The sequence below is a fragment of the Trypanosoma melophagium genome (genome assembly GCF_022059095.1).
Source record: "Trypanosoma melophagium isolate St. Kilda chromosome Unknown ctg2segment0, whole genome shotgun sequence".
NCBI lineage: Eukaryota > Euglenozoa > Kinetoplastea > Trypanosomatida > Trypanosomatidae > Trypanosoma > Trypanosoma melophagium.
Window position 1 is genome coordinate 469,527 of NW_027125149.1, and position 26,037 is coordinate 495,563.

General features: G+C 45.1%; 15 protein-coding genes across 16 annotated transcripts; 2 read left to right on the forward strand and 13 right to left on the reverse strand.

Moving 5' to 3' along the window:
- Positions 1–5: 5 nt before the first annotated feature.
- On the reverse strand, positions 6–2,119 carry LSM04_006144 (the record flags this gene model as incomplete). 2 transcript variants are annotated; one of them, XM_067336192.1, is made up of 2 exons in its annotated part: positions 6–1,712; positions 2,066–2,119. In XM_067336192.1, 2 exons carry the CDS (start codon positions 2,117–2,119, stop codon positions 6–8), a joined length of 1,761 nt encoding a protein of 586 aa, XP_067192613.1. The 2 variants fall into 2 exon arrangements, with proteins under 2 accessions (XP_067192613.1, XP_067192614.1); XM_067336193.1 differs by lacking the exon at positions 2,066–2,119 and having other exon boundaries at positions 6–986.
- Positions 2,120–2,152: 33 nt separating this feature from the next.
- Positions 2,153–4,265, reverse strand: LSM04_005359 (Paraflagellar rod; the record flags this gene model as incomplete). Its single annotated transcript, XM_067336194.1, has 2 exons — positions 2,153–3,859; positions 4,212–4,265. The coding sequence occupies 2 exons, from the start codon at positions 4,263–4,265 to the stop codon at positions 2,153–2,155; spliced, it is 1,761 nt and encodes a 586-aa protein (XP_067192572.1).
- A 33-nt stretch (positions 4,266–4,298) lies between these two features.
- Positions 4,299–6,411, reverse strand: LSM04_001460 (Paraflagellar rod; the record flags this gene model as incomplete). Its single annotated transcript, XM_067336195.1, has 2 exons — positions 4,299–6,005; positions 6,358–6,411. The coding sequence occupies 2 exons, from the start codon at positions 6,409–6,411 to the stop codon at positions 4,299–4,301; spliced, it is 1,761 nt and encodes a 586-aa protein (XP_067192365.1).
- Positions 6,412–6,444: 33 nt separating this feature from the next.
- LSM04_003566 (Paraflagellar rod) lies at positions 6,445–8,214 on the reverse strand (the record flags this gene model as incomplete). The annotated part of the gene is made up of 1 exon (XM_067336196.1): positions 6,445–8,214. One exon carries the CDS (start codon positions 8,212–8,214, stop codon positions 6,445–6,447), a length of 1,770 nt encoding a protein of 589 aa, XP_067192485.1.
- Positions 8,215–8,422: 208 nt separating this feature from the next.
- LSM04_009513 (Diphthamide synthesis DPH1/DPH2) lies at positions 8,423–9,508 on the reverse strand (the record flags this gene model as incomplete). The annotated part of the gene is made up of 1 exon (XM_067336197.1): positions 8,423–9,508. The coding sequence occupies one exon, from the start codon at positions 9,506–9,508 to the stop codon at positions 8,423–8,425; it is 1,086 nt and encodes a 361-aa protein (XP_067192797.1).
- A 444-nt stretch (positions 9,509–9,952) lies between these two features.
- LSM04_000803 (BRCT domain) lies at positions 9,953–12,343 on the reverse strand (the record flags this gene model as incomplete). Its single annotated transcript, XM_067336198.1, has 1 exon — positions 9,953–12,343. One exon carries the CDS (start codon positions 12,341–12,343, stop codon positions 9,953–9,955), a length of 2,391 nt encoding a protein of 796 aa, XP_067192326.1.
- A 278-nt stretch (positions 12,344–12,621) lies between these two features.
- On the reverse strand, positions 12,622–13,014 carry LSM04_000752 (Ribosomal protein S8; the record flags this gene model as incomplete). Its single annotated transcript, XM_067336199.1, has 1 exon — positions 12,622–13,014. One exon carries the CDS (start codon positions 13,012–13,014, stop codon positions 12,622–12,624), a length of 393 nt encoding a protein of 130 aa, XP_067192323.1.
- A 313-nt stretch (positions 13,015–13,327) lies between these two features.
- LSM04_003321 (uncharacterized protein) lies at positions 13,328–14,545 on the reverse strand (the record flags this gene model as incomplete). The annotated part of the gene is made up of 2 exons (XM_067336200.1): positions 13,328–14,482; positions 14,522–14,545. The coding sequence occupies 2 exons, from the start codon at positions 14,543–14,545 to the stop codon at positions 13,328–13,330; spliced, it is 1,179 nt and encodes a 392-aa protein (XP_067192473.1).
- Positions 14,546–14,795: 250 nt separating this feature from the next.
- LSM04_002303 (uncharacterized protein) lies at positions 14,796–16,967 on the reverse strand (the record flags this gene model as incomplete). Its single annotated transcript, XM_067336201.1, has 1 exon — positions 14,796–16,967. One exon carries the CDS (start codon positions 16,965–16,967, stop codon positions 14,796–14,798), a length of 2,172 nt encoding a protein of 723 aa, XP_067192412.1.
- Positions 16,968–17,109: 142 nt separating this feature from the next.
- LSM04_000611 (Folliculin/SMCR8) lies at positions 17,110–18,819 on the reverse strand (the record flags this gene model as incomplete). The annotated part of the gene is made up of 1 exon (XM_067336202.1): positions 17,110–18,819. The coding sequence occupies one exon, from the start codon at positions 18,817–18,819 to the stop codon at positions 17,110–17,112; it is 1,710 nt and encodes a 569-aa protein (XP_067192313.1).
- A 160-nt stretch (positions 18,820–18,979) lies between these two features.
- On the reverse strand, positions 18,980–20,419 carry LSM04_007771 (Bacterial surface antigen (D15); the record flags this gene model as incomplete). Its single annotated transcript, XM_067336206.1, has 1 exon — positions 18,980–20,419. The coding sequence occupies one exon, from the start codon at positions 20,417–20,419 to the stop codon at positions 18,980–18,982; it is 1,440 nt and encodes a 479-aa protein (XP_067192707.1).
- Positions 20,420–20,870: 451 nt separating this feature from the next.
- LSM04_003087 (FAD/NAD(P)-binding domain) lies at positions 20,871–22,388 on the reverse strand (the record flags this gene model as incomplete). The annotated part of the gene is made up of 1 exon (XM_067336207.1): positions 20,871–22,388. The coding sequence occupies one exon, from the start codon at positions 22,386–22,388 to the stop codon at positions 20,871–20,873; it is 1,518 nt and encodes a 505-aa protein (XP_067192450.1).
- A 1,384-nt stretch (positions 22,389–23,772) lies between these two features.
- Positions 23,773–23,997, reverse strand: LSM04_006850 (uncharacterized protein; the record flags this gene model as incomplete). Its single annotated transcript, XM_067336208.1, has 1 exon — positions 23,773–23,997. One exon carries the CDS (start codon positions 23,995–23,997, stop codon positions 23,773–23,775), a length of 225 nt encoding a protein of 74 aa, XP_067192662.1.
- A 151-nt stretch (positions 23,998–24,148) lies between these two features.
- Positions 24,149–24,496, forward strand: LSM04_004978 (uncharacterized protein; the record flags this gene model as incomplete). The annotated part of the gene is made up of 1 exon (XM_067336209.1): positions 24,149–24,496. The coding sequence occupies one exon, from the start codon at positions 24,149–24,151 to the stop codon at positions 24,494–24,496; it is 348 nt and encodes a 115-aa protein (XP_067192562.1).
- Positions 24,497–24,853: 357 nt separating this feature from the next.
- LSM04_001910 (uncharacterized protein) lies at positions 24,854–25,888 on the forward strand (the record flags this gene model as incomplete). Its single annotated transcript, XM_067336210.1, has 2 exons — positions 24,854–25,326; positions 25,588–25,888. The coding sequence occupies 2 exons, from the start codon at positions 24,854–24,856 to the stop codon at positions 25,886–25,888; spliced, it is 774 nt and encodes a 257-aa protein (XP_067192395.1).
- Positions 25,889–26,037: the final 149 nt, after the last annotated feature.

The window sequence follows — 26,037 nt, forward strand, 5'->3', positions numbered from 1 at the left end:
CAAACTTACTCGAGGCGAGCAGGAGCCGTGTTGTGGCCAATGCGAGGTTGTTCGCTGGCACCACCGCCGGCAGTGCGCAGCAGACGCGCCCGCTTGATCTCCTCGCGCTCCGCGGCAATCTTCACCTCCTCCTGCTTTGACAGGTGGGAGCGGTACTCGACCATCTTGCTGCGCCGTGTCAGTACCTCCTCGTTGTTCTCGTCCACAGGGTGGTTGAACTCGATGCCCGCCGCGTCCAGTGCCTCCTCCGACTCCTTGAATTCCTCGAGTGCCTTTGCCTGTTTCTCTTTTAACATTGCCAGTTCCTCCTCAACGCCCTGCCTCAGCTTGTACAGTTCCTTCTTCATGTCCGCGTGCTTCTTCGCATTCGGATCAAACGTCTCCACGCAGAACTCCAGCTGAATGTGCGTTGTGCGGATATTTCGGTCGATTTCCTCCAGTCGCTTTTCCTTCTTATAGATAAGCGAACCCAGCGTGAGGTACAGCATACGGAAGTACTCCAGGTGCTCCTTGTGAACCTCCAGTCGTAGCGCCGCAAGGTCCTGGCTGGTCTTGTCATGGCGAGCCTTCACCGCAGCACAGCCCTCCGACACCATCTCCTCCACCAGTCCTGTGCATCGAATCGCAAGGTCACAATTGTACACAGTAAGCTCCAGCAGCTTCTTGTGCTGTGAGGCAATCTCGAGGAATTGTGTGTACTCCACGCGTCGCTTCTCCTCACGGTCAATTTCCTCAATTCGGCGCTTCACCTCCTCAAAACGCTCCGTGCCAAGCTTCTGCAGCTGCCGTTCCAGGTCCTGGATCTTGTTCCAGGCTTCCTCCTGCTTCTCCTCATTCTCGCGGATGAAGCGATCACTCTTCTCTTTGTTCGACGCGTGGCGCTTCGTTGCCTCGGCGTCTTCCAGGTCGGCCTTTTGGATCGCATCGTGGATGTGCTTCAGATCTGTTTCACACCGCTGCTTCAGGCGACGCTTCGCGTCCTTCATCTGGCTCGTTTCCTGGTTTGCCTGTTTCTGCACCTCGTAGATCTTCTTGAACGCCTGGTTCTCCTCCTCGCATTTGGTGATCAGCCGGAACTTGTCCTGAATGAGGTCAATCAGGCGCTCCTGCAGCTGCACCTTCGTCCACATCTGCTCCTCAGCAACCTGCATCTCACCGTCATGCATGGCAACGTTCTGGATCTCATTTGTCTTCTCCAGCTGCGCCAGCTGCGTTTTGATCTGATCATCTGTCGACGCAAGGGCGTTCTGGATCTGTGTGGCGTTCATGATATCCTCAACCTGCTTCAACATTCGAGTGGGAACCTGTGCCAGTTGTGTCGCGTCCAGTTGTGAGCGACGGAGCTCCTCCTCCACCTTCTCCATCTTTGCAATCGCGTTGTCGATCATCTGGGTGAAACTCACAACACGCGTCTTGTTGCGGTTCTGTTTCAGATCCTGAAGCACCTTCTTCACTCCAATAATATCCATGAACTGCGCCTTGTCCTCTGGGCGGTACAGCTCACGCTGGCTCATTTCAAGGCCACACACGCGCATCAGCTTCGCAAGATCGTATGCCTCCGTCAGGTTCCATTTTGTCCCGACATCGACAGCTGCAATCAGCTCCTCTGCCTTCAGGTGCGCGCCGCGCAGCTTCTGACGCTGTGTCTCCGACCAGTCGGACACGTGCAGCTCTTGCACCACTTCCTCGTTCTCGAGGCATGCTGTCTTCAGCTTCAGGTTGTGGATCTTCTGCTTGCGGGCCGCTTCCAGCCCAGTTGCTTCTTCTGCCGACATCGCAAAGTGATGTTTGTGTGTCACTTGGTTTGTATTTCTGTATATATGTTTGTATTTGTGTATAAAAGAAGGAGTGAGATTGTTGTTTTAGTATTGCACCAAAAGCCCTACTACTATACACAGCAAATCAAAAAAAGGAAAAAAGGGGGATTGTGAGAAGTACAATCAAATATATATATATAACGCAAGAGAAACACAATAATACTCTGAGTGTCCCCAAAAGGAAAGAAACTATTCTTCACACATATGTCACATTTGAGTACATACACGCCGCAAAGGCCCCTCAGTACATACGGCGCAAAAATTGCGCACAAAAATAAACATGGTGGCCGTTGTGCCAGCATTAGCAGGCGATTTACATCTCAATAGTGGCAAACTTACTCGAGGCGAGCAGGAGCCGTGTTGTGGCCAATGCGAGGTTGTTCGCTGGCACCACCGCCGGCAGTGCGCAGCAGACGCGCCCGCTTGATCTCCTCGCGCTCCGCGGCAATCTTCACCTCCTCCTGCTTTGACAGGTGGGAGCGGTACTCGACCATCTTGCTGCGCCGTGTCAGTACCTCCTCGTTGTTCTCGTCCACAGGGTGGTTGAACTCGATGCCCGCCGCGTCCAGTGCCTCCTCCGACTCCTTGAATTCCTCGAGTGCCTTTGCCTGTTTCTCTTTTAACATTGCCAGTTCCTCCTCAACGCCCTGCCTCAGCTTGTACAGTTCCTTCTTCATGTCCGCGTGCTTCTTCGCATTCGGATCAAACGTCTCCACGCAGAACTCCAGCTGAATGTGCGTTGTGCGGATATTTCGGTCGATTTCCTCCAGTCGCTTTTCCTTCTTATAGATAAGCGAACCCAGCGTGAGGTACAGCATACGGAAGTACTCCAGGTGCTCCTTGTGAACCTCCAGTCGTAGCGCCGCAAGGTCCTGGCTGGTCTTGTCATGGCGAGCCTTCACCGCAGCACAGCCCTCCGACACCATCTCCTCCACCAGTCCTGTGCATCGAATCGCAAGGTCACAGTTGTACACAGTAAGCTCCAGCAGCTTCTTGTGCTGCGAGGCAATCTCGAGGAATTGTGTGTACTCCACGCGTCGCTTCTCCTCACGGTCAATTTCCTCAATTCGGCGCTTCACCTCCTCAAAACGCTCCGTGCCAAGCTTCTGCAGCTGCCGTTCCAGGTCCTGGATCTTGTTCCAGGCTTCCTCCTGCTTCTCCTCATTCTCGCGGATGAAGCGATCACTCTTCTCTTTGTTCGACGCGTGGCGCTTCGTTGCCTCGGCGTCTTCCAGGTCGGCCTTTTGGATCGCATCGTGGATGTGCTTCAGATCTGTTTCACACCGCTGCTTCAGGCGACGCTTCGCGTCCTTCATCTGGCTCGTTTCCTGGTTTGCCTGTTTCTGCACCTCGTAGATCTTCTTGAACGCCTGGTTCTCCTCCTCGCATTTGGTGATCAGCCGGAACTTGTCCTGAATGAGGTCAATCAGGCGCTCCTGCAGCTGCACCTTCGTCCACATCTGCTCCTCAGCAACCTGCATCTCACCGTCATGCATGGCAACGTTCTGGATCTCATTTGTCTTCTCCAGCTGCGCCAGCTGCGTTTTGATCTGATCATCTGTCGACGCAAGGGCGTTCTGGATCTGTGTGGCGTTCATGATATCCTCAACCTGCTTCAACATTCGAGTGGGAACCTGTGCCAGTTGTGTCGCGTCCAGTTGTGAGCGACGGAGCTCCTCCTCCACCTTCTCCATCTTTGCAATCGCGTTGTCGATCATCTGGGTGAAACTCACAACACGCGTCTTGTTGCGGTTCTGTTTCAGATCCTGAAGCACCTTCTTCACTCCAATAATATCCATGAACTGCGCCTTGTCCTCTGGGCGGTACAGCTCACGCTGGCTCATTTCAAGGCCACACACGCGCATCAGCTTCGCAAGATCGTATGCCTCCGTCAGGTTCCATTTTGTCCCGACATCGACAGCTGCAATCAGCTCCTCTGCCTTCAGGTGCGCGCCGCGCAGCTTCTGACGCTGTGTCTCCGACCAGTCGGACACGTGCAGCTCTTGCACCACTTCCTCGTTCTCGAGGCATGCTGTCTTCAGCTTCAGGTTGTGGATCTTCTGCTTGCGGGCCGCTTCCAGCCCAGTTGCTTCTTCTGCCGACATCGCAAAGTGATGTTTGTGTGTCACTTGGTTTGTATTTCTGTATATATGTTTGTATTTGTGTATAAAAGAAGGAGTGAGATTGTTGTTTTAGTATTGCACCAAAAGCCCTACTACTATACACAGCAAATCAAAAAAAAGGAAAAAAGGGGGATTGTGAGAAGTACAATCAAATATATATATAACGCAAGAGAAACACAATAATACTCTGAGTGTCCCCAAAAGGAAAGAAACTATTCTTCACACATATGTCACATTTGAGTACATACACGCCGCAAAGGCCCCTCAGTACATACGGCGCAAAAATTGCGCACAAAAATAAACATGGTGGCCGTTGTGCCAGCATTAGCAGGCGATTTACATCTCAATAGTGGCAAACTTACTCGAGGCGAGCAGGAGCCGTGTTGTGGCCAATGCGAGGTTGTTCGCTGGCACCACCGCCGGCAGTGCGCAGCAGACGCGCCCGCTTGATCTCCTCGCGCTCCGCGGCAATCTTCACCTCCTCCTGCTTTGACAGGTGGGAGCGGTACTCGACCATCTTGCTGCGCCGTGTCAGTACCTCCTCGTTGTTCTCGTCCACAGGGTGGTTGAACTCGATGCCCGCCGCGTCCAGTGCCTCCTCCGACTCCTTGAATTCCTCGAGTGCCTTTGCCTGTTTCTCTTTTAACATTGCCAGTTCCTCCTCAACGCCCTGCCTCAGCTTGTACAGTTCCTTCTTCATGTCCGCGTGCTTCTTCGCATTCGGATCAAACGTCTCCACGCAGAACTCCAGCTGAATGTGCGTTGTGCGGATATTTCGGTCGATTTCCTCCAGTCGCTTTTCCTTCTTATAGATAAGCGAACCCAGCGTGAGGTACAGCATACGGAAGTACTCCAGGTGCTCCTTGTGAACCTCCAGCCGTAGCGCCGCAAGGTCCTGGCTGGTCTTGTCATGGCGAGCCTTCACCGCAGCACAGCCCTCCGACACCATCTCCTCCACCAGTCCTGTGCATCGAATCGCAAGGTCACAGTTGTACACAGTAAGCTCCAGCAGCTTCTTGTGCTGCGAGGCAATCTCGAGGAATTGTGTGTACTCCACGCGTCGCTTCTCCTCACGGTCAATTTCCTCAATTCGGCGCTTCACCTCCTCAAAACGCTCCGTGCCAAGCTTCTGCAGCTGCCGTTCCAGGTCCTGGATCTTGTTCCAGGCTTCCTCCTGCTTCTCCTCATTCTCGCGGATGAAGCGATCACTCTTCTCTTTGTTCGACGCGTGGCGCTTCGTTGCCTCGGCGTCTTCCAGGTCGGCCTTTTGGATCGCATCGTGGATGTGCTTCAGATCTGTTTCGCACCGCTGCTTCAGGCGACGCTTCGCGTCCTTCATCTGGCTCGTTTCCTGGTTTGCCTGTTTCTGCACCTCGTAGATCTTCTTGAACGCCTGGTTCTCCTCCTCGCATTTGGTGATCAGCCGGAACTTGTCCTGAATGAGGTCAATCAGGCGCTCCTGCAGCTGCACCTTCGTCCACATCTGCTCCTCAGCAACCTGCATCTCACCGTCATGCATGGCAACGTTCTGGATCTCATTTGTCTTCTCCAGCTGCGCCAGCTGCGTTTTGATCTGATCATCTGTCGACGCAAGGGCGTTCTGGATCTGTGTGGCGTTCATGATATCCTCAACCTGCTTCAACATTCGAGTGGGAACCTGTGCCAGTTGTGTCGCGTCCAGTTGTGAGCGACGGAGCTCCTCCTCCACCTTCTCCATCTTTGCAATCGCGTTGTCGATCATCTGGGTGAAACTCACAACACGCGTCTTGTTGCGGTTCTGTTTCAGATCCTGAAGCACCTTCTTCACTCCAATAATATCCATGAACTGCGCCTTGTCCTCTGGGCGGTACAGCTCACGCTGGCTCATTTCAAGGCCACACACGCGCATCAGCTTCGCAAGATCGTATGCCTCCGTCAGGTTCCATTTTGTCCCGACATCGACAGCTGCAATCAGCTCCTCTGCCTTCAGGTGCGCGCCGCGCAGCTTCTGACGCTGTGTCTCCGACCAGTCGGACACGTGCAGCTCTTGCACCACTTCCTCGTTCTCGAGGCATGCTGTCTTCAGCTTCAGGTTGTGGATCTTCTGCTTGCGGGCCGCTTCCAGCCCAGTTGCTTCTTCTGCCGACATCGCAAAGTGATGTTTGTGTGTCACTTGGTTTGTATTTCTGTATATATGTTTGTATTTGTGTATAAAAGAAGGAGTGAGATTGTTGTTTTAGTATTGCACCAAAAGCCCTACTACTATACACAGCAAATCAAAAAAGGAAAAAAGGGGGATTGTGAGAAGTACAATCAAATATATATATATAACGCAAGAGAAACACAATAATACTCTGAGTGTCCCCAAAAGGAAAGAAACTATTCTTCACACATATGTCACATTTGAGTACATACACGCCGCAAAGGCCCCTCAGTACATACGGCGCAAAAATTGCGCACAAAAATAAACATGGTGGCCGTTGTGCCAGCATTAGCAGGCGATTTACATCTCAATAGTGGCAAACTTACTCGAGGCGAGCAGGAGCCGTGTTGTGGCCAATGCGAGGTTGTTCGCTGGCACCACCGCCGGCAGTGCGCAGCAGACGCGCCCGCTTGATCTCCTCGCGCTCCGCGGCAATCTTCACCTCCTCCTGCTTTGACAGGTGGGAGCGGTACTCGACCATCTTGCTGCGCCGTGTCAGTACCTCCTCGTTGTTCTCGTCCACAGGGTGGTTGAACTCGATGCCCGCCGCGTCCAGTGCCTCCTCCGACTCCTTGAATTCCTCGAGTGCCTTTGCCTGTTTCTCTTTTAACATTGCCAGTTCCTCCTCAACGCCCTGCCTCAGCTTGTACAGTTCCTTCTTCATGTCCGCGTGCTTCTTCGCATTCGGATCAAACGTCTCCACGCAGAACTCCAGCTGAATGTGCGTTGTGCGGATATTTCGGTCGATTTCCTCCAGTCGCTTTTCCTTCTTATAGATAAGCGAACCCAGCGTGAGGTACAGCATACGGAAGTACTCCAGGTGCTCCTTGTGAACCTCCAGTCGTAGCGCCGCAAGGTCCTGGCTGGTCTTGTCATGGCGAGCCTTCACCGCAGCACAGCCCTCCGACACCATCTCCTCCACCAGTCCTGTGCATCGAATCGCAAGGTCACAGTTGTACACAGTAAGCTCCAGCAGCTTCTTGTGCTGCGAGGCAATCTCGAGGAATTGTGTGTACTCCACGCGTCGCTTCTCCTCACGGTCAATTTCCTCAATTCGGCGCTTCACCTCCTCAAAACGCTCCGTGCCAAGCTTCTGCAGCTGCCGTTCCAGGTCCTGGATCTTGTTCCAGGCTTCCTCCTGCTTCTCCTCATTCTCGCGGATGAAGCGATCACTCTTCTCTTTGTTCGACGCGTGGCGCTTCGTTGCCTCGGCGTCTTCCAGGTCGGCCTTTTGGATCGCATCGTGGATGTGCTTCAGATCTGTTTCACACCGCTGCTTCAGGCGACGCTTCGCGTCCTTCATCTGGCTCGTTTCCTGGTTTGCCTGTTTCTGCACCTCGTAGATCTTCTTGAACGCCTGGTTCTCCTCCTCGCATTTGGTGATCAGCCGGAACTTGTCCTGAATGAGGTCAATCAGGCGCTCCTGCAGCTGCACCTTCGTCCACATCTGCTCCTCAGCAACCTGCATCTCACCGTCATGCATGGCAACGTTCTGGATCTCATTTGTCTTCTCCAGCTGCGCCAGCTGCGTTTTGATCTGATCATCTGTCGACGCAAGGGCGTTCTGGATCTGTGTGGCGTTCATGATATCCTCAACCTGCTTCAACATTCGAGTGGGAACCTGTGCCAGTTGTGTCGCGTCCAGTTGTGAGCGACGGAGCTCCTCCTCCACCTTCTCCATCTTTGCAATCGCGTTGTCGATCATCTGGGTGAAACTCACAACACGCGTCTTGTTGCGGTTCTGTTTCAGATCCTGAAGCACCTTCTTCACTCCAATAATATCCATGAACTGCGCCTTGTCCTCTGGGCGGTACAGCTCACGCTGGCTCATTTCAAGGCCACACACGCGCATCAGCTTCGCAAGATCGTATGCCTCCGTCAGGTTCCATTTTGTCCCGACATCGACAGCTGCAATCAGCTCCTCTGCCTTCAGGTGCGCGCCGCGCAGCTTCTGACGCTGTGTCTCCGACCAGTCGGACACGTGCAGCTCTTGCACCACTTCCTCGTTCTCGAGGCATGCTGTCTTCAGCTTCAGGTTGTGGATCTTCTGCTTGCGGGCCGCTTCCAGCCCAGTTGCTTCTTCTGCCGACATCGCAAAGTGATGTTTGTGTTGCTTGTCCCTTAGGAGAGCGTAACTTTTTTTTCTAGTTGTGTTTTGTTTAAATTTTTTGAAAGAAGAAGTGGAAAGGTTTGAGTGGGTTTAGTTGCAATTTGGCGTGCAATGTTTGTTTGTGTTTGTGTCTTTCCTTGCAGTATTACTTATTAAGTAAATACTTTTTTTGTTTGATATTATTAGATGTCTAAAGTGATTTATCCGTATATACCGCCCAGCGTCCTCCACTTTTTGAATAGTGGTCCATTGGGTAAAATGTGTCACTCCACGTAGTGCCACCAAGGGCCACTTCAGCTTCATATGGAGAAAGTAATGGCTTGTCAAAGGCGTATCCCCAATCAATAGAAAGACGTGGACATGCAACTTGAATGTAGCAGTCAATATCTTGTAATTTGGCAAGCTTCTGTGGAAATATTTCCGACATTAGGAGAATATTAACTGTTTTGCCTTGACGTTCTGCGAGCTGTACAATGCGGTCTACTACTCGTGGATTGCCTTGACGACCCAACGTTCCCATGATAAGGGCGAAACTTGTAGCCGCCATACCCTTTTGTACTGCTTCTTGCCGTAATGTACGCATTTCGCTGGTGTTATAGCTTTCCTTTGTTAGTGTTTTTTTGTAAGGATCATATTGTAACGCGTTCAGTGTTGGGTGGGCGATAAGAAATGATTCCAAATGAAATCTTCCATCACCCACGTACACTACCAAATCAACGGCTGTCAGATCTACTATAGGACTTGTACATCCAAGAATTTCACCACTAGAGAGTGGTTTATTCTGTGGGATAATGACAGGATGGTGAAAGTGTTCCTTTAGTAATAGCATTCCAGCACGCATAGAGGATACAAATTGAATGGTAGCAATACAAGCTACTCGTGTCTCTGGGGGAACAAGATGTCGTATGGTATCCACAAAGTGCTGAACGTCAATATCAATCTCTACGAAAACATACATCATACTATTGATGAGACAATCCTTAATGGATATAAGGCAACTATGACCGTAATGAATTAAAAAATCACAACCAAGTGCAGTAGCAGAGTAATCATCCACGCAACACGCCCCGTACGTTACATCTCCTAAAATCACCATTTCTGCACCTGTTCTAGCCTCTAATATATCGGCAATTGGGGCTGCAAACATCAAGAGACCTTCAGGAAACTGCAACGCAACGCGTTTGGCATTTTTTTCCTTGATACGCTTTACACTCTTTTCAATCTCGAATCTGTAATTTGATGGGAGTCCTAACTCCACCTCATCCGGCGAGCTCATATCTCGCTTTTAATAATAAAGGAAGTACCAAAAAAAAAAAGAAAGAAATAATAGTATGGGCTTCAAGAAGCAGAGGTAACAGAGAAATATAAATAAATAAATAAAAACAAGCTCCATACGACTCTGTTTCGGACATTCTCAGTACTCTGTAATACCGTATCATGAGTTCTCTCCAACACCGATATTTTCATACACACGTACGCACGCACCTAGACAGAAGCGTGTGTCCATGTATCTAAAACCTGCATGTAACACAAGTAAAATAAAATATGAAGTAACGTGAAGAAACAAATAAAATTAAAGCGATTGAGGATACACTAACTTCCCATGGATATCCCTACTCAAAAACTATTACCACTCTCAAAGAACAAAAAGAAAAAGAAATAACAACAACAAAAAAAAAAAAAAAAAAGCAAAAAAAAAAAAAAAAAGAAAACCACGTCCTCAGCTTACGAAAACTCTCGACCGCTTACGTGAGTGCGGTTTACCTAACAACTCATACTGATCTGGTTCTGGCGTATCTACACACAAACAATGGGCAATATACTCCATCTTGAGAACAGGTACGAGTGCGGCGATGGTTTCCAGCTGTGTCCCACTCCATACAATATCGTCAGAAAGAACAGCAGTTGTATCCTGTAAAACGTCTGGATTCTCCATAAGTGTTTTAAGAAGCTGAGATGGTGAATATGGACGAATGACATTGCAGCCGCCACTTCTTAGAACACGAGAAAAACTTTCTTTTCTAGAATCAGTTACACAACAAAGAATGATACTCCATGAAGAAAACGGCCGCACAGACCGCATTCTTTGGATTTGACACCCCCTTACCAATTCCACTACAGAATTTCGGAATGAGCCTAATTTTGCAATCTGTGGAGACCACTCATGCGATTCTTCACAGGCTATACGACCTTCACGCAGTGTTTCATCAAGAAATGATGGTGCCAGCACCCACTTTCCCGCAGCCAGAGCACAGAGAAAAAACTCTGTTCTGGAAGGTTTTCCAGTTACATAGTGTGTGCACTCCTCAATCGTTGTGGTAAGCACACAACCTAATGATTGAAGTCTTGCAAGATTTTCATCCGTGTGCATTAGTGATTTCGCCATCATAATACAACAAGTACGAGTAGAAGAATTCCCTTGTCCTTTATTAATATCAGACACAATATCCTCTACAACGCAGTGATGACTAGTTTCATTATCAGTGGTTTTTTTTCCTTGTATTTCCTTTGGTTCTTCGTGTTGCATTACCCCCATAGGATATCTATCACTATACTTATACACAATAATCTGTGATTCTAGAGGAGTTTTTAGTCTGGTGTTTTCAACATGATCGGATTTCAAAAAAACAGTTTCTCGGTTTGCTTCACATGATGAACCCCTCATATTATCATTCTGAACGGTTTTTACATTTGAGAAAGTTTTTGCAATAGATCCACCATTCATCACGGAGGATCCACCCAGTTCACCCATTTTTGATTCAAGTCTTTCAATAAGGGTATCAAGTGACTTTGATTGTGACATTTCGCTTTGTGTCTCCTTCGACGATAAAGATGACTGTAACACTACCCCACATTCCCCCTTTACATCCTCCCTTTCCTTTTCTTTTTTCTTTTCCATATTATCATTATCAATGTTGCCATCAAGAGTCGTGGTTCCAACAATACCAACGGTAGTGGAGATTGGGCATCTCAATATCTTTTTCGGTGAAGAGAGTTGTGGTATTTCCATTAAGAAAGAAGAGCAGTTAATCCAGTACCCCACTTCTAAAGAACGTCGTACCCAATCCAAATCCACCAGTAAACATTCTTTTCGTCGCAGTTTCTTCATGCGCCAAGCAAGTGCAGCAACCTTTGAGGATTTATCCACAGCAGACCGTTCAACTACGAGATGGGTAGTATTGCAACGTTCACCAGTCTCAGCTACACCCACACCAAGAACAAACTCATCTTGTACCAAACATGGTAAACTTAAATTCTCTAATGCGGAATGAAGAGTTATTCGTTCTTCCTGTGGAACACCAGTAAAAGTAATTACTGGTCGTTGATTGACGACTACTCTATAAGGTTCTTCATCCACTACCTCCTGTTGCTCCACACAATGTTCTAACCATGTAAATGAGACAAACTCAATATCAGGACGAAGGGGGAAAGTCTCTGTTGTATTACCCAATAACACGACATGTGTCGTTAAAAACGTTAATACAGGACTGTATTGAACAGAAGCTTTAGTAAGAATATTTCTGACCTTCTCTGTAACAAGGTTTGCAGGAGAAAAATAAACTACTATATATCTTGATATTCCCAAAGATTTTCGCTGTGTAACATATCTTGACTCATGTTGCATTTTTATATTATCATACCGTTTCATAAAATGAGAGTAAGAAATAATGTCAATACGGTTTTTTCTTGCAAATTGAATTTTTTCATTATTATTCGAAACATTTGATACACCTGAAATTATCAGTAGTGCACAATTTCGTGTCAAAGAACTATTGTAGGTTGCTTTATAAACATCACACACTTGTTGCAAATGAAGACGTTGTTCAAACGTTAGAGAAGTTCCACATACCTCCAATCCCAAGAGTGAGTTTTCAACATCAAATTCACTCAATCTATTCATGCAGCAATGTCCAAGTAATACCCAAGCCATGGTAACGCAAGGTATCCCTCGTTCCCGCGCCAACTTATACTTCACTCCCTCGCTAGTTCTGGAGACAAGTACACGTGTCGCAGTAGATAACTCCACTGTGTGTGTCATACCATGTTTTTGGAGGGAAGATTTTATGAGTTCCAAGTCTTTTCCATGTATAGCTGTTGTTGTAACAAGCATTCCCAGTTTAGATTAACCCCCAGAGTTGCCACACGAAATGAGCAATCTAACTTCCCTTTAATAGGTAAAAAAAAAAATATACAAAAAAAAAAAAGAGCAAGCCCCAAATTCATGAGACGTGCAGAGATGACAATCATAAAAAAAAAAAAAAACAAGAACCATAAAAAGCATACCATGATAACACAAAAGAAAAAGGAAGCAAACTAACTCAAAAGGGTAAAAGAGACAAAAAAAAAAGGACGCAGCTACAAAAACGACAAGAGAGCCATTTACCCCGTCTAGTAGAAGAATCCAAGAACCTTTCCACCAGTGTTGCGGCTCCTAGCCTCCTCGTGGTCCATGATGCCGAGCGATGTTGTAAGCACCACAAAGCCAAACTGACGGCTGGGAAGAATGTTCTTCACCCACTTCTCAAAGTCGCGGGCCGTGCAGTCAAAGCGCGGGCAGATGGCACCGCACTTGTTGAGGCGACCATTGAGGTTCACCACAATCTTGCCAGCACGGTGGTCGTCAATGATCTCAAACTCGCCAATGTAGCCGTGCTTCTGCATCACCTGCAGGAACTTCACAACCACCTTGGAGGATGGGCGGATGAGCACCTGGCGCTTGCCACGGCGCTCAGCACTCGCAATGCTGCGAAGCGCATTGGCCAGAACGCTCATCATTGTCATCTTGCCTGTGCCACTTTTTTTTTGTGTTATATATATATATATATATATAACGATAAAATAAAATAAAAAGTATGGAATAAAGAGAATATTTTAAAAAAGGGAAGGAGGGGATCGAAGAAAATAGTAGATAATGTAAAACACTTTAAGGTATAATCAGTAAAAGAAAGCAAATTCAAAATGGTCAACTCTAAGAAAAAAAAAATAAAAGGAAAAACAAAAAGGGGAGAGAAGGGAGAGAAGGGAGAGAAGGGAGAGAGAAAAGAATAAAGAAGGGATCGACATATTTCCTTCCAAAATTTATAAATACCACTTTCTACGAATAAAGCGTTTCGTACTGCGCAATATGACGACAAGCTGTCACATGTAATAATTTTAATCCTTGATCAAACAGAAGAGTAACATTCTTTCTACCATTTCTGACCAATAACGAAAAAAACACTGAAGCACCAAGAACAATGTATTTATTATCGAGGACAGGTTCTGCCCACGACCCCTCACTTCTTATTACTGGTGTACCCTTCACTCCTGAGAGTAAACGACTCCATCGAAGAATATCTGCATATCTTGATACAATTGAATGTGAAACTGCAACTTCAAGGTCCTCATCATACAACATATCATGAAGCTTCTGCGCCTCTATTATACCATTGAAAGGATCAAACATGGGAGTAGTTCCACGTGCACTGTAATAAGATGTTTCCTTTGCTAAAATATCCTCTGGAATACCATTCTTTCTCCATATCCGCAAAACCTCAAGGTAATTCTCAATTGGAAGTTTTATAGCCTCTAAAGCACATAGTTCTTCACCATCTTCTACATCTTCACTACATACCCATCTATCGCCTACCAATACTGCTACAGGTGTATTTTCAATATGTTTCTTGAGAGACTCCCATGCAAAATCTGGACCAAATTTTTTCTCAGAAACCCTAACACAAGTCGCATCTTTTGATCTCTCCTCAATTATACATAATGCGGTAGATTTCCGATAATACGCCTTAACATTTTCTGAATCAAACGAAATTGCCATTTCAGCATCCGATAAGACATTTTCAAACCTTCCAAGTAAAATCATTGCAGCCGCTTTATTAGACAATAAAACACTTGAGGAGGGTTCATGAATCAGTCCCTCACTGTACCACCTCACTGCCTTCCTAAAATCACCTCTCCTTAGCGCCTCATTTCCATGCTCTCCACAATTTCCCATCTTCAAAGCCTTTGTTAACACCCCAGCAACAGATTTCACCTTTGTGAAAGTAGGTGGAAGTGAACGTTGTAACTGTGAAGACAGCAAATCACCCCTTTCACCTTTCTGCGCAACCCACGCATTATACCGTTCCAGTTCTTTAGGAAGAGCATCCCTGCCAATTCGATACACATCTGCAATAAGTTGCACTGTCTTACTTCGAGTGCGAAACACACCACTTAATGGATCCGCGGCCGACCCGGTGGCAGAATCCATATACACCTCCTGGCTAACAAGCTCTCAATCTACAGGAACTGTCACCAAAACTTTCACAAAGTCTTGCATAATCGATGTTGTCCTTAGAATACAACATAGAAGGATGTAAAAAAAAAAGAAAAACTCCCCTCTGTACACACTTTCACGTAAACACAGAAGCAAAAGGTCTTCTCTGCGCTCCTCTAACAGAGTACCAAGAAATCGCAAAAAACGAGCACATAAGAAAATGTATCCAAACCAATCTCACCAGCATACCAAAAAAAACAGCATAAAACCACTATTACAAAGATAAAGAAAAAAAATCGAAAAGAGGAAAATATTACATCTTAACAACAAGATCAGTTAACTTTAAAAAGGGGGAAAACGATTTAGCAGAACTTTTAACACCATAATTACACATCGAGCCCTTGTCAGAGACACCTCCAGTTACACCGTGAATCCCTTGCTCATGAGATCTCCCCATCGCCGTGCTGCTTTTTGATGGCGTCATTACGGGTACAGTGGGTGCCTCTTGATTCTGTGGTGTCCCCATCGCCGTGCTGCTCTTTGATGGCGTCATTACGGGTGCAGTGGGTGCCTCTTGATTCTGTGGTGTCCCCATCGCCGTGCTGCTCTTTGATGGCGTCATTACGGGTACAGTGGGTGCCTCTTGATTCTGTGGCGTCCCCATCGCCGTGCTGCTCTTTGATGGCGTCATTACGGGTACAGTGGGTGCCTCTTGATTCTGTGGCGTCCCCATCGCCGTGCTGCTCTTTGATGGCGTCATTACGGGTGCAGTGGGTGCCTCTTGATTCTGTGGTGTCCCCATCGCCGTGCTGCTCTTTGATGGCGTCATTACGGGTGCAGTGGGTGCCTCTTGATTCTGTGGTGTCCCCATCGCCGTGCTGCTCTTTGATGGCGTCATTACGGGTACAGTGGGTGCCTCTTGATTCTGTGGCGTCCCCATCGCCGTGCTGCTCTTTGATGGTGTCATTACGGGTACAGTGGGTGCCTCTTGATTCTGTGGCGTCCCCATCGCCGTGCTGCTCTTTGATGGCGTCATTACGGGTGCAGTGGGTGCCTCTTGATTCTGTGGTGTCCCCATCGCCGTGCTGCTCTTTGATGGCGTCATTATGGGTGCAGTGGGTGCCTCTTGATTCTGTGGCGTCCCCATCGCCGTGCTGCTCTTTGATGGCGTCATTACGGGTACAGTGGGTGCCTCTTGATTCTGTGGCGTCCCCATCGCCGTGCTGCTCTTTGATGGCGTCATTACGGGTGCAGTGGGTGCCTCTTGATTCTGTGGTGTCCCCATCGCCGTGCTGCTCTTTGATGGCGTCATTACGGGTGCAGTGGGTGCCTCTTGATTCTGTGGTGTCCCCATCGCCGTGCTGCTCTTTGATGGCGTCATTACGGGTGCAGTGGGTGCCTCTTGATTCTGTGGTGTCCCCATCGCCGTGCTGCTCTTTGATGGCGTCATTACGGGTGCAGTGGGTGCCTCTTGATTCTGTGGTGTCCCCATCGCCGTGCTGCTCTTTGATGGCGTCATTACGGGTACAGTGGGTGCCTCTTGATTCTGTGGTGTCCCCATCGCCGTGCTGCTCTTTGATGGCGTCATTACGGGTGCAGTGGGTGCCTCTTGATTCTGTGGTGTCCCCATCGCCGTGCTGCTCTTTGATGGCGTCATTACGGGTACAGTGGGTGCCTCTTGATTCTGTGGTGTCCCCATCGCCGTGCTGCTCTTTGATGGCGTCATTACGGGTGCAGTGGGTGCCTCTTGATTCTGTGGCGTCCCCATCGCCGTGCTGCTCTTTGATGGCGTCATTACGGGTGCAGTGGGTGCCTCTTGATTCTGTGGCGTCCCCATCGCCGTGCTGCTCTTTGATGGCGTCATTACGGGTACAGTGGGTGCCTCTTGATTCTGTGGCGTCCCCATCGCCGTGCTGCTCTTTGATGGCGTCATTACGGGTGCAGTGGGTGCCTCTTGATTCTGTGGTGTCCCCATCGCCGTGCTGCTCTTTGATGGCGTCATTACGGGTACAGTGGGTGCCTCTTGATTATGAAACGATCTTGCTCTTATTTTGTTATTGTAGTTGGAATGTTTTTGAAGAAGTTCCATGTTAAAACGATGACAAAGAAGACACACACGTCCGATTAAATTAACAGCAGACATTGACGTTTTTTCGTCTACAAGTTGCTGGATCTGTATGTCAAGTGTCTCCAAAGAAAACTTTCTACCGGTTCTTTGAGACGTCTGTAGCGTCTTTTTTACAGATGGTAAAGGTGCTCCTAGTATATTTGAAATTGTGGCAACGGCCTCCAAGGTATTTATGCATTGAGTAACAACTCGGTACAACAGTTGAACATCGTTATTACAGTGCTTTGGAGGTGATGAAAAAACAATTTTTGTGTTGAAAATTTCTTCTGCATTATGTACATATGCCCACAGTTCTTCTGTGGCTGATAGTAGCTGAACCATACTCATGGTAGAGTATTTGCAGTTAACGGTGGACATCGCGGTGCTTATTGTTGAATATACCTTATCTAAAAAGACACTTATGGCGGAAAAGAACAGGAAATATCCGTTTTCATATGTTGATAAACATTAAAAAAAAAAACGAAGTGCTTTTTTTTACAGCAAAAAGTAAAGAACATAATTATAAACTATTGGATACGCTTCCAAGGAAAAGCATTACCTCGTGATCAGCGGTTGATGTGGCCCATGAACCAAAGTGGTTAGATTTTAAATACTTCAAGAAAGAGGGTATATTACTCTTGGTCATTTGTCCAGTCTTCCTTGCTGAGGAAGTTAGTGAATCCGATCGCCTTTTACTCAAAAAGTTATCAAAGAACATACTCTGCACTGCACGACCGGGGTTAGCAAATGAGGAATCGTTCGAGTCTTTTTTTTGGTTTACGCCCAATATTCCCCGATTGCATTCTACTTGATACTGTTGAAATAATTTACTGTATATACGACCCCGCATCACGTATTTATTAACGAGGCATTCTATTTGAGATTGAAGTACTTTGCACTTTTTGGCGGTAAGTCCTGCAGAAATTTGAGAGCAAAGCAAATCCATAATCTTTGTGACAATTTGAGGAACTAAGTTTTTTTCCATTTTTATCGGAGAGTTATAGTTCAAATCAATAAAAACGTGTATGAGATCGTTACACTCACTTACAGAATCCATATTACCCTCAGAACTGACTTTTACACAAACTAGATTTAATCCTGATAAACCATCTTTGGGACTCAGATTATTATCGATATACCCCCTCTCACAAATATTTTGACTAAAACTAAGGATTCGACTTTCATACGGCATAACGTACTCCTCTGAAAAAACTGTAACACACCTTAATGATCTTGGCAAAATCTGAGACAAAGAAAATGCCATGTTGGCACACTGAAAACTATTTCGTCCACATATAAGAATTTGATTCCCAGTAAAAAGTGCTTTAAGAATTAGCTCTATTTCTTGCTGTCCATTAATATTCCCTTGAATAAATTGTAGAAGCCACACGGAGAGAGGTTTAATTATTGGTGGCCGTCCTATGGACAAAACTCTTCCGCCACCCATAGATAAATATTTTTCATCACTAAGAGAAGATTCCAAATCAATGTCAAAAACATTTACCAATGGTATATTTACTTTAAGGTATCGTTTAACCGCACCCAAAAGAAATATTTCAGAAGATAAACCATCAATTTTTAAAGGTTCAAAACCAAATACAGCTGGAAGAGCGCAATCAAAGAAAGTATGAACACGTTTAAGTGTATTCTCCTCTGTTTCTGTATTCTCAGCTACTAAAAACATGAGTGATCGCATTGGAGACTTGCGTGCCTCCTCTCGGTGTCTTTCCAAATCAGGAAACGTAGAATATTCTAGGGACAAACGTTTTTTTGCTACGGTAACCCATTCCTCCAATAAAACTTTAATAAAAGAAAAAATTAACGGCCATTGACGTACAAGTTCACTACTTTGCGGGTGTGTTAGTATCACACAAAAACGTCGTTTCTCACCTCTTGCAAGTATATCCTCTAAAGAAAACGAGACACTAGCGATACCACCTGCCATTGGATCCAACATTATAACCGATTCTTCATTTAATTCGTTTGAAGCAAAAACACGTGCAACAATTGCATTCATACGCTCTTTTAAATCCGGGCGTAAAGAACCACTAACTACTCGGGAACTGATCAATACCTTCCCATATACTGAAGAAAAATCTAAAAATTGAGGTCCAAACGCATCATTTTCTTGATAAGCGTAATACTCCAATACACTCATCGCCTTTGGGCCTTCGAGAGCGTCAAACTCCCCTAAAGTAACCATAGGCACAGTCCAGAGTTTTCTAATCATGGTTTCTAAAAGGATACCAAAAGAAAAAAAAAGAAATAACAATAATACTATTAATAACATATACGTTCATACATATATACTAAAAAAAATTCTGCATGTCATTCTTCAGATAAATAGAAAATGTTCAATACAAAAAAAAAAAAAACAAAAACTTGACTGTCTAGATTGAAAAAGCTGATGACCATGTCAGTCCAAACTTAATTCGATCAAATAGATTCTTGTTACCATTTTGGAACCTAAGATTACCACTTTTATCTATTCCAAGAGGAACTGAAAAATTCAGTTCAAGACGCCCGTTTGGTGCTACACCAAACAATGGAATTCTCGTCACTACTATACCTAAACCCGTAGAAGCAGCAGATGTACGTAGCCATTCACCAATATCCATGAGTTCTGAGTGAGATTTTACCATTTTTAAATTACCTATGTTAGCAAAGAGATGCATAGCAGCCATACCGTTATTGGGGAAAAATAGAAAGGGAAAGTTAATACTTATTGATGTTGCCCAAAGTGCATTACCACCTGTAGCTGCAAAACGACCCCCTTCCTTTTTAATATTTTCAACAGTAGAAGGACCAATACTTTTAAAACCACGAACATGACAAGATGAAAGGAAAAGTCTATCATTTAATGGAATTCTGCCCTGATTGTATGACCATATTCCAGCTAACTTAAGGTTCCATTGCAAACTAAAAAAAGGACCTAGTGGCCAATATTTTGCTGTTTGTAATTCTGATTTTAAAAAAGTAAACTGTCCTCCAAGAGGTCCACCAGCAAATTCATTTTTTAGACTTAGTTGACCTCCACTAATTGGTAAAGGGTACATATTACACAAATATGGATTAGCGTGATACTCTGTATTTGAAAGGGCTAAATCATGTCTAATGTAGCCTTTTAATGTTCTCTTAAAATCATCAAGAAGATCGTTACTTAATTTTCTTTTTTCTTTTGATACTAATAATCTTCGTTGAAAACCAATAGAAAGTTCCGAGGAAAATTCTTGTTTTTCATTTTTTGAACTTGCTCGGATTTCTTCTATTTTTTCACTACTTGCTGGATGAAAAGTTTTCTTTTCACTTCGCTCTCCAATATAATATTCACCTGTTTGTCCCAAAAATGGAACATTAGAGCGAAGAGAGAAAGAAATAGCATGAGTTCTCGATGTTGGAGGAACATAATTTCCCGTTAACGAATACCTACCTCCAAGAATATTTTCCAATGAAAAAGTAATTTCAGGAACTATAGTTTCTGTTGTAAAAACACCAATAGACTTTGTTGGTCTAGATTCTTCAACGTCTATATGAACACAAATATCATTAGCTTCTCCATCAAAAGTGGGCTCTAAATTAAAATTTACCGATCGAAAAAATCCCATACGAGTCCATCTTGCTCTGGCTTCATTCATATTGTTAGTAATTTCGGCTATAGTTTCTGAACGCTTAATAGCTTCAAGATCTCTACTAATAACACGAGGATGGATTTTTTGAATACCTCTCATGCGCACATGAGTACGTATAGGAACATCAAGAACCCTGTTAATATCATCCTCTGTTATATTAATTTCCTGTGAAAGAACAGATGCCCCTTCTTGGGTGTTCATAATCTATTTTTTTTTCCTTTACGTTTGACCTTTTCGTTTTTATTTTTTACTTTTTTTTTAGATTTAATTCCCTCCTTTACAAAAAAAATGTTTTAGGTTATTAGATAAGTAATATATAAGTACGTAAATATTTATGTATGTTTTTACGTATATACTTCTACCTACATAGAAAATAAATAAATAAATAATAAAACAAGAAGATAAAGAATATCACACCAGAAAAACATCAAGAATGCTCAAAATCCAATGCAACATATATATATATATATATAGTTTTTATACCTTGCATACTATTACGTAAACAAAAAAAAACTTCTGATAAAAAAAGAGTCACACGGAGAGAAAAAAAAGTCACCTTGCCTGAACAGTCAAGTTTTGCAAAACAAAAAAAAAAAAGAGCAGAAAAATAGAAATATATATATATATATATATATATATATATATATTAATTTTATTGATATGCTCTTCCACGATCAAAATTTGGAGGATACCATTCTTCAAGAATAAGTTGAGGAAATACATTGGGCTTCAACGTTGAAGTTCCAAGAAGCATATTTACACATTCTTGAAATCCCTGTGTTACAGCAGGGTAAGCCGTGCGTAATTCACTTAAATTATATATGGATTCTCGATTATGAATAGCCAATGATGCCAATTCAACAACACTACTTGCATGTGGACCAATAGCTCTTACCCCAAGAACTTGCATTTTATGATCATTTGTCACTATTAATTTCACAAAACCTCTTGTATTACCCATAGCTACAGCACGAGCTACAAATTCATACCCATAACGAGACATTTTGTAGGCAATATTTTGCTTACGACATTGTTGTTCATTTAAGCCAACAGCAGCAACTTCTTGATCAAGAAACATTATAGTTGATAAGTTATCTAAGCGTTGTACAAATTCACCTTCAGGATGAGGACGATACATATGTTCGATAGACAAACGACCTTCCAATTCTCCCACATTAACTAGTGCAAACTTTGTAGAAACATCTCCACAAGCGTAAATATGTTTAAAAGGTTTAACACGATTAAATTGATCCCTTTGTAATCTACCTTGTTTAATTTCAATACCTATTTTTTCTAATCCTATTCCTGATAAATTTGGTTCTCTTCCTATAGAAACTAAAGCATTATCTACCACACAGTTTGTAAGTTTATTGTCTTTAAGATTACGTAAAGTGTAATGAAATTTTCCATCTTCAACTTTATTGCTTTCCAAAGCTGAATGATGATGAAAAGTTACATTTTTCATTTCAAGAAGTTTTTGAACAAACATAGCTACATCATCATCTTCCATTGGTAATATACGATTAGTTTTTTCAATTATATTCACTTTTGTCATACCAAAATTAGCAAATATTGAAGCAAATTCACATCCAATTACACCTGCACCAATAATAACTATACTTTTTGGAAAAGGTTGAGACATAATATCATCAGAAGTAAAAACCACTTTACCATCTCCAATTACAGTAGCATGTTTTCTAGGTTTAGCTCCACATGCTAAAACAAAATAATCAGCTTCTATTACTTCAGTGCCTCCATTATTTAAACGAACTTCAACAGTATTAGGAGATGTAAATACCCCATAACCTGGAATAACATCTATATCTACCGTTTTTAATTGATGAAGAATTTGTTTTTGACGAAATTCTGCAGCAAAATTTATTGCCCTTTGAATATTAGAAAATTCAATATTAGGAAGAGGCCGTCTCGATTTCATAAACCGATTAGCTGTTTGTCCATTCATTAAACGAACAAATTTAGACATCTCCCAAAGCGTTTTTGACTGTAGAGCTCCATTCCAAAGATCTGCACCTCCAATTTGCGCTGATTCGATAATACAAGCTTTTTTTTTATAATCCACTGCTCTTAACGCAGTAGCTATACCTGCTGGACCACCACCTATAACACAAACATTAATCCTCTTTCCTCGAAGAAGGAGATTGCAACGCATGATTAAAAAATGTTTTCTTCTTTCTAAGTGAGAGTAGAATAAATTAGAAAAAAAAATAATAATGAAAAGGAAAAAAAAAAGGATTTAAGTAAGTCACCATAATTAAAAGGAAAATAATAAGAAGAAAATAAAAACTAAAAAAAAGTCAAAACCTTAATTATCGCAAATAAATCAAGAAATCATCAAATGGTATTTGGAATTGGGTAAAAATTTGCGATTACAAAGTAAATTATATTGCTTTTGTAGCTGTTATTATAAGAAGAAGAATAAATAATAATGATGATAATAATATACCATAATTACTATAATTGAACTTGTAGCAGTTACTTTTCCTTCAAAAAGGATCAGGGGGGGGGGGGGGGAAGAGGAAGTAGGTGAAGAACGAAGTGCAAATAATAAAAAGAACGAAATTACGAAAAAACAAAGAAAAAAAAAAACAGAAACAACTACAAGTAAAAAAAAAAAAAACAACACAGACAAATTAAACAAAAAACCAAAGAGAGCACAGCAATACAATGAAAGAGAAACGCCAAGACGCCAAGAGAAAATTCTTCCACCCCCACCTCCCAGACGCATCCGACCCACCGCTCGGGGAAAAAAGAAAGAAAACAAAAAGAGAGAGAGAGATAGGGAGCAAAGAAGGAAGGAGGCCGCCCGTTCCCTTTTCGCGGCGGCTGCGAAATGGGGAAAAAAAAATCCCGCTCCTTACCCCGACCCCGCCAGACTTCAGAAACGCCTCCCGCCTCCCCAAAGAAAAAGGCGACCGAAACGAGGCCAGCGGTCTCCCCCCCAAAAATGCATACATATATTTTTCCTTTTAATTTATTTATCTTTACTATTAGAACGCAAAGCGTGGTCACCATACCCAAGTGGTTACGGGGACTGACTAGAAATCAGTTGCGATCTCGCGCGCAGGTTCGAATCCTGCTGGTGACGGTTTTTCCCCTCGTTATTCTCTCCTTCCTTTATTATTTAAAAAAAAGTTTTTTGATGTGCGTTTTTATCTGATATCTGTCTATCTATAAATAAATATATATATATATCTTTATTATTATCATAGGCCATGATCCGCCGTGGCCGCTTAGCTCAATGGCAGAGCGCCGTCCTAGTAAGACGGAGGTCGGGGGTTCGATCCCCCCAGTGGCCTCGGTTTTTCCCCAGGCATGTGCTTTGACGAATCCCTTCGCCTCTTTTGTTTTTTTTCCCTTCGCAATCAGAGCGGGAACTTCCGAAGAGGTTGCTATGGATTTTGTGGGTGGCAGAACGTGGATTTGTTTAGCGTTTCTGGCCGTCCCAGTTTCCAAATCCTAATGGGGGAAGGTGCTCGTGTGGTGATTGCCGTTTTCTGTGCGTGGCAGTCCTCGTTGTAAGGCGGTTCTCTTCTTTAGGGGGTTCCCCTTGCACGCCGCGCACCCCATCGCCAGTGTTCAGCTACAATCCTGGAGGGACGTGGGGCGTGCGTTGCATGTTCAAGACGAGGTTGGAAGGAAGGGGTTGCGCCATCGCCCTCCTTCCAAGACGGCGGTGGGGTCACATCTTCTCCCGTCGCCGCCCCGTCTTTTCCGCCAAGACGCCAGCGATGTCGAGGCCACAGCGTCGTCTGCTTCATCACCGTCGTGGGGGAAAAAAGCAAAGGGCGAAACCCGACAACGAGCCCCACGACGAGCGGCTCGCGCCTCGTGCAGACTGGTTGCCGGGTTTCATCCTTTCCCCTCTCCTTCTCACCTCCTTTCTATCTCTCAAGTTCAAAGTCCCCGAGCATGATATTTCAGGCCTCAAGGTTCAGCGCCTCGGGACGTAAAGTGCCCCTCGAGCCCCGCCGAAGCGAAGCATGTCGCTCATGCCAGCCCATGCATGTTCTCTCGTTTGGAGAGGGACGCAAAAAGTGGTTGTGTTTTTGTGTTGGCGTGTTGCTGTGTGACGTGCATGTTTGGAGTGCATGCCGCGCCGCAACTGTCGTCGGACAGGAATTTCGACCAGGCCAACGCGATTGCGTTCGGAGTGCGATCCCGTTCAAGATGAGCCTCCAGGCGTGCTTGTATATAGGTGCCCCACGCCGCCGTGAGCCTTCGCGTTTGGAATGCCCTTCCCCCGAATGCAAGAGTTGAACGCTGAGCGTGAGCCACGCAAAACAGGACGGGATGCGAGTTTGCGTGGAAGAGAGGAAAGAAAGGAGCCACGGTGTGTGAGGGGAAGAAGTGTGGCATGTCAGTCCCGTGCCTGTGTTGGGTGGCTTGGCGCAAAGAGGTCCGAGAATCACGTTGTGGTCAATGCAAATGCCTCGATGGTTCACATCGCATTCCCAAAAACACACAGTGATAGAGAGAAAGAGAAAGTGGCGGGGAGGCACGGCACACCAACCATAACAGCCGCACACGCTAACTGCAGCCCAATCAACAACAACAGAAATAAACAAGGAGAAGTGCAAACACACCACAGAGTCAGAGCAGAATCAAACTACAAACATGGCTCCATGCTCTCTTCGCCCAGCCCCTCACCATCGCTTCGCCAGATTGCAACTCACAACAGAGGGAATCCCAGCAAACCACCCATGTGCGGCCCCAATCACACAACGCGAAGGAACCGCACCTTCACTCCAGCCCCTCAAACACGCGGCGGGGGATGTCGCCACGCCGACAGTTAGCGCACCGCAAACATCAGCGTCCAGCAGAGACACACCAACCACAGACTCCGCAGCGGCGCGGTCCAGCAACACAGAGTTTCCATCTCACCCACATGCCCATGCCAGAGAGGCACTAAGGCATCCACTAAAACCCTACACTGAGCCACACACCTGCAGAGAGGAACAGAAAACACAAAAGCAACGGAAAAAAAGAAAAACAGGATATCGACTGCACACCAATCAAACCATTGCATCAATACGCACCCCAAAAAGTAAGACAAACCCATTACGTGAAGCCGAAGCGGATCAGTCTCAGTCCCTCCCCGCAGGCTGCAGTCACTCAAGCAAACCACACAACACACTACACCACAAGGGCAGAGAAATATACTCGCGGTCATGCCGTGAGTGACACCACCAACAGAGAGAGAAGGCGGGAGCAAAGAAATGTGTTTTCATTACGTGGGCGGTGCGAGGAGAAACCCCAACACACACATAGGAAGGGCACTCCCAAACACCCACAAAGGAGGCACAAAACGAATGGCCCGGGGAGGCGACACCGATGGGTTACGAGGAAAGCCCAAGAGAGGTTTTCTGGGGAACGCAGGAACAAAGCCGACCGGTTTGGACCGAATATGTAAGACCAGAAGGGCGCATCAGAACATTTGAAGGAATGATGGATTATTTACTGCAGACTTCAATAACCCAATTGCTGGCGGCATACCGGAAAATCTTTCCTATGCCAGCAAATCCTGGGCCAGCCTATAATGATGCATGGAATAATTTTTTGCAATGGGCCAACGCCATTCGTAATGAAGGAATGTCGAACCAACAGGTACGCTTCGGAAGCCAGTTATGCACCCAACTCAGGGTTATTTAGACAGCAAAGGATTTTCCAGGAGTGAAGATGCAGGATATCAAGGAGGCCATTGCTCAGCCTCTGCAAAAAGAGAGGATCCATTCATACAAGTCGCCATGAAATTGAGGAAGAAACAGTCGGCACCATCACTCAGCAAGGCACACTGTTTC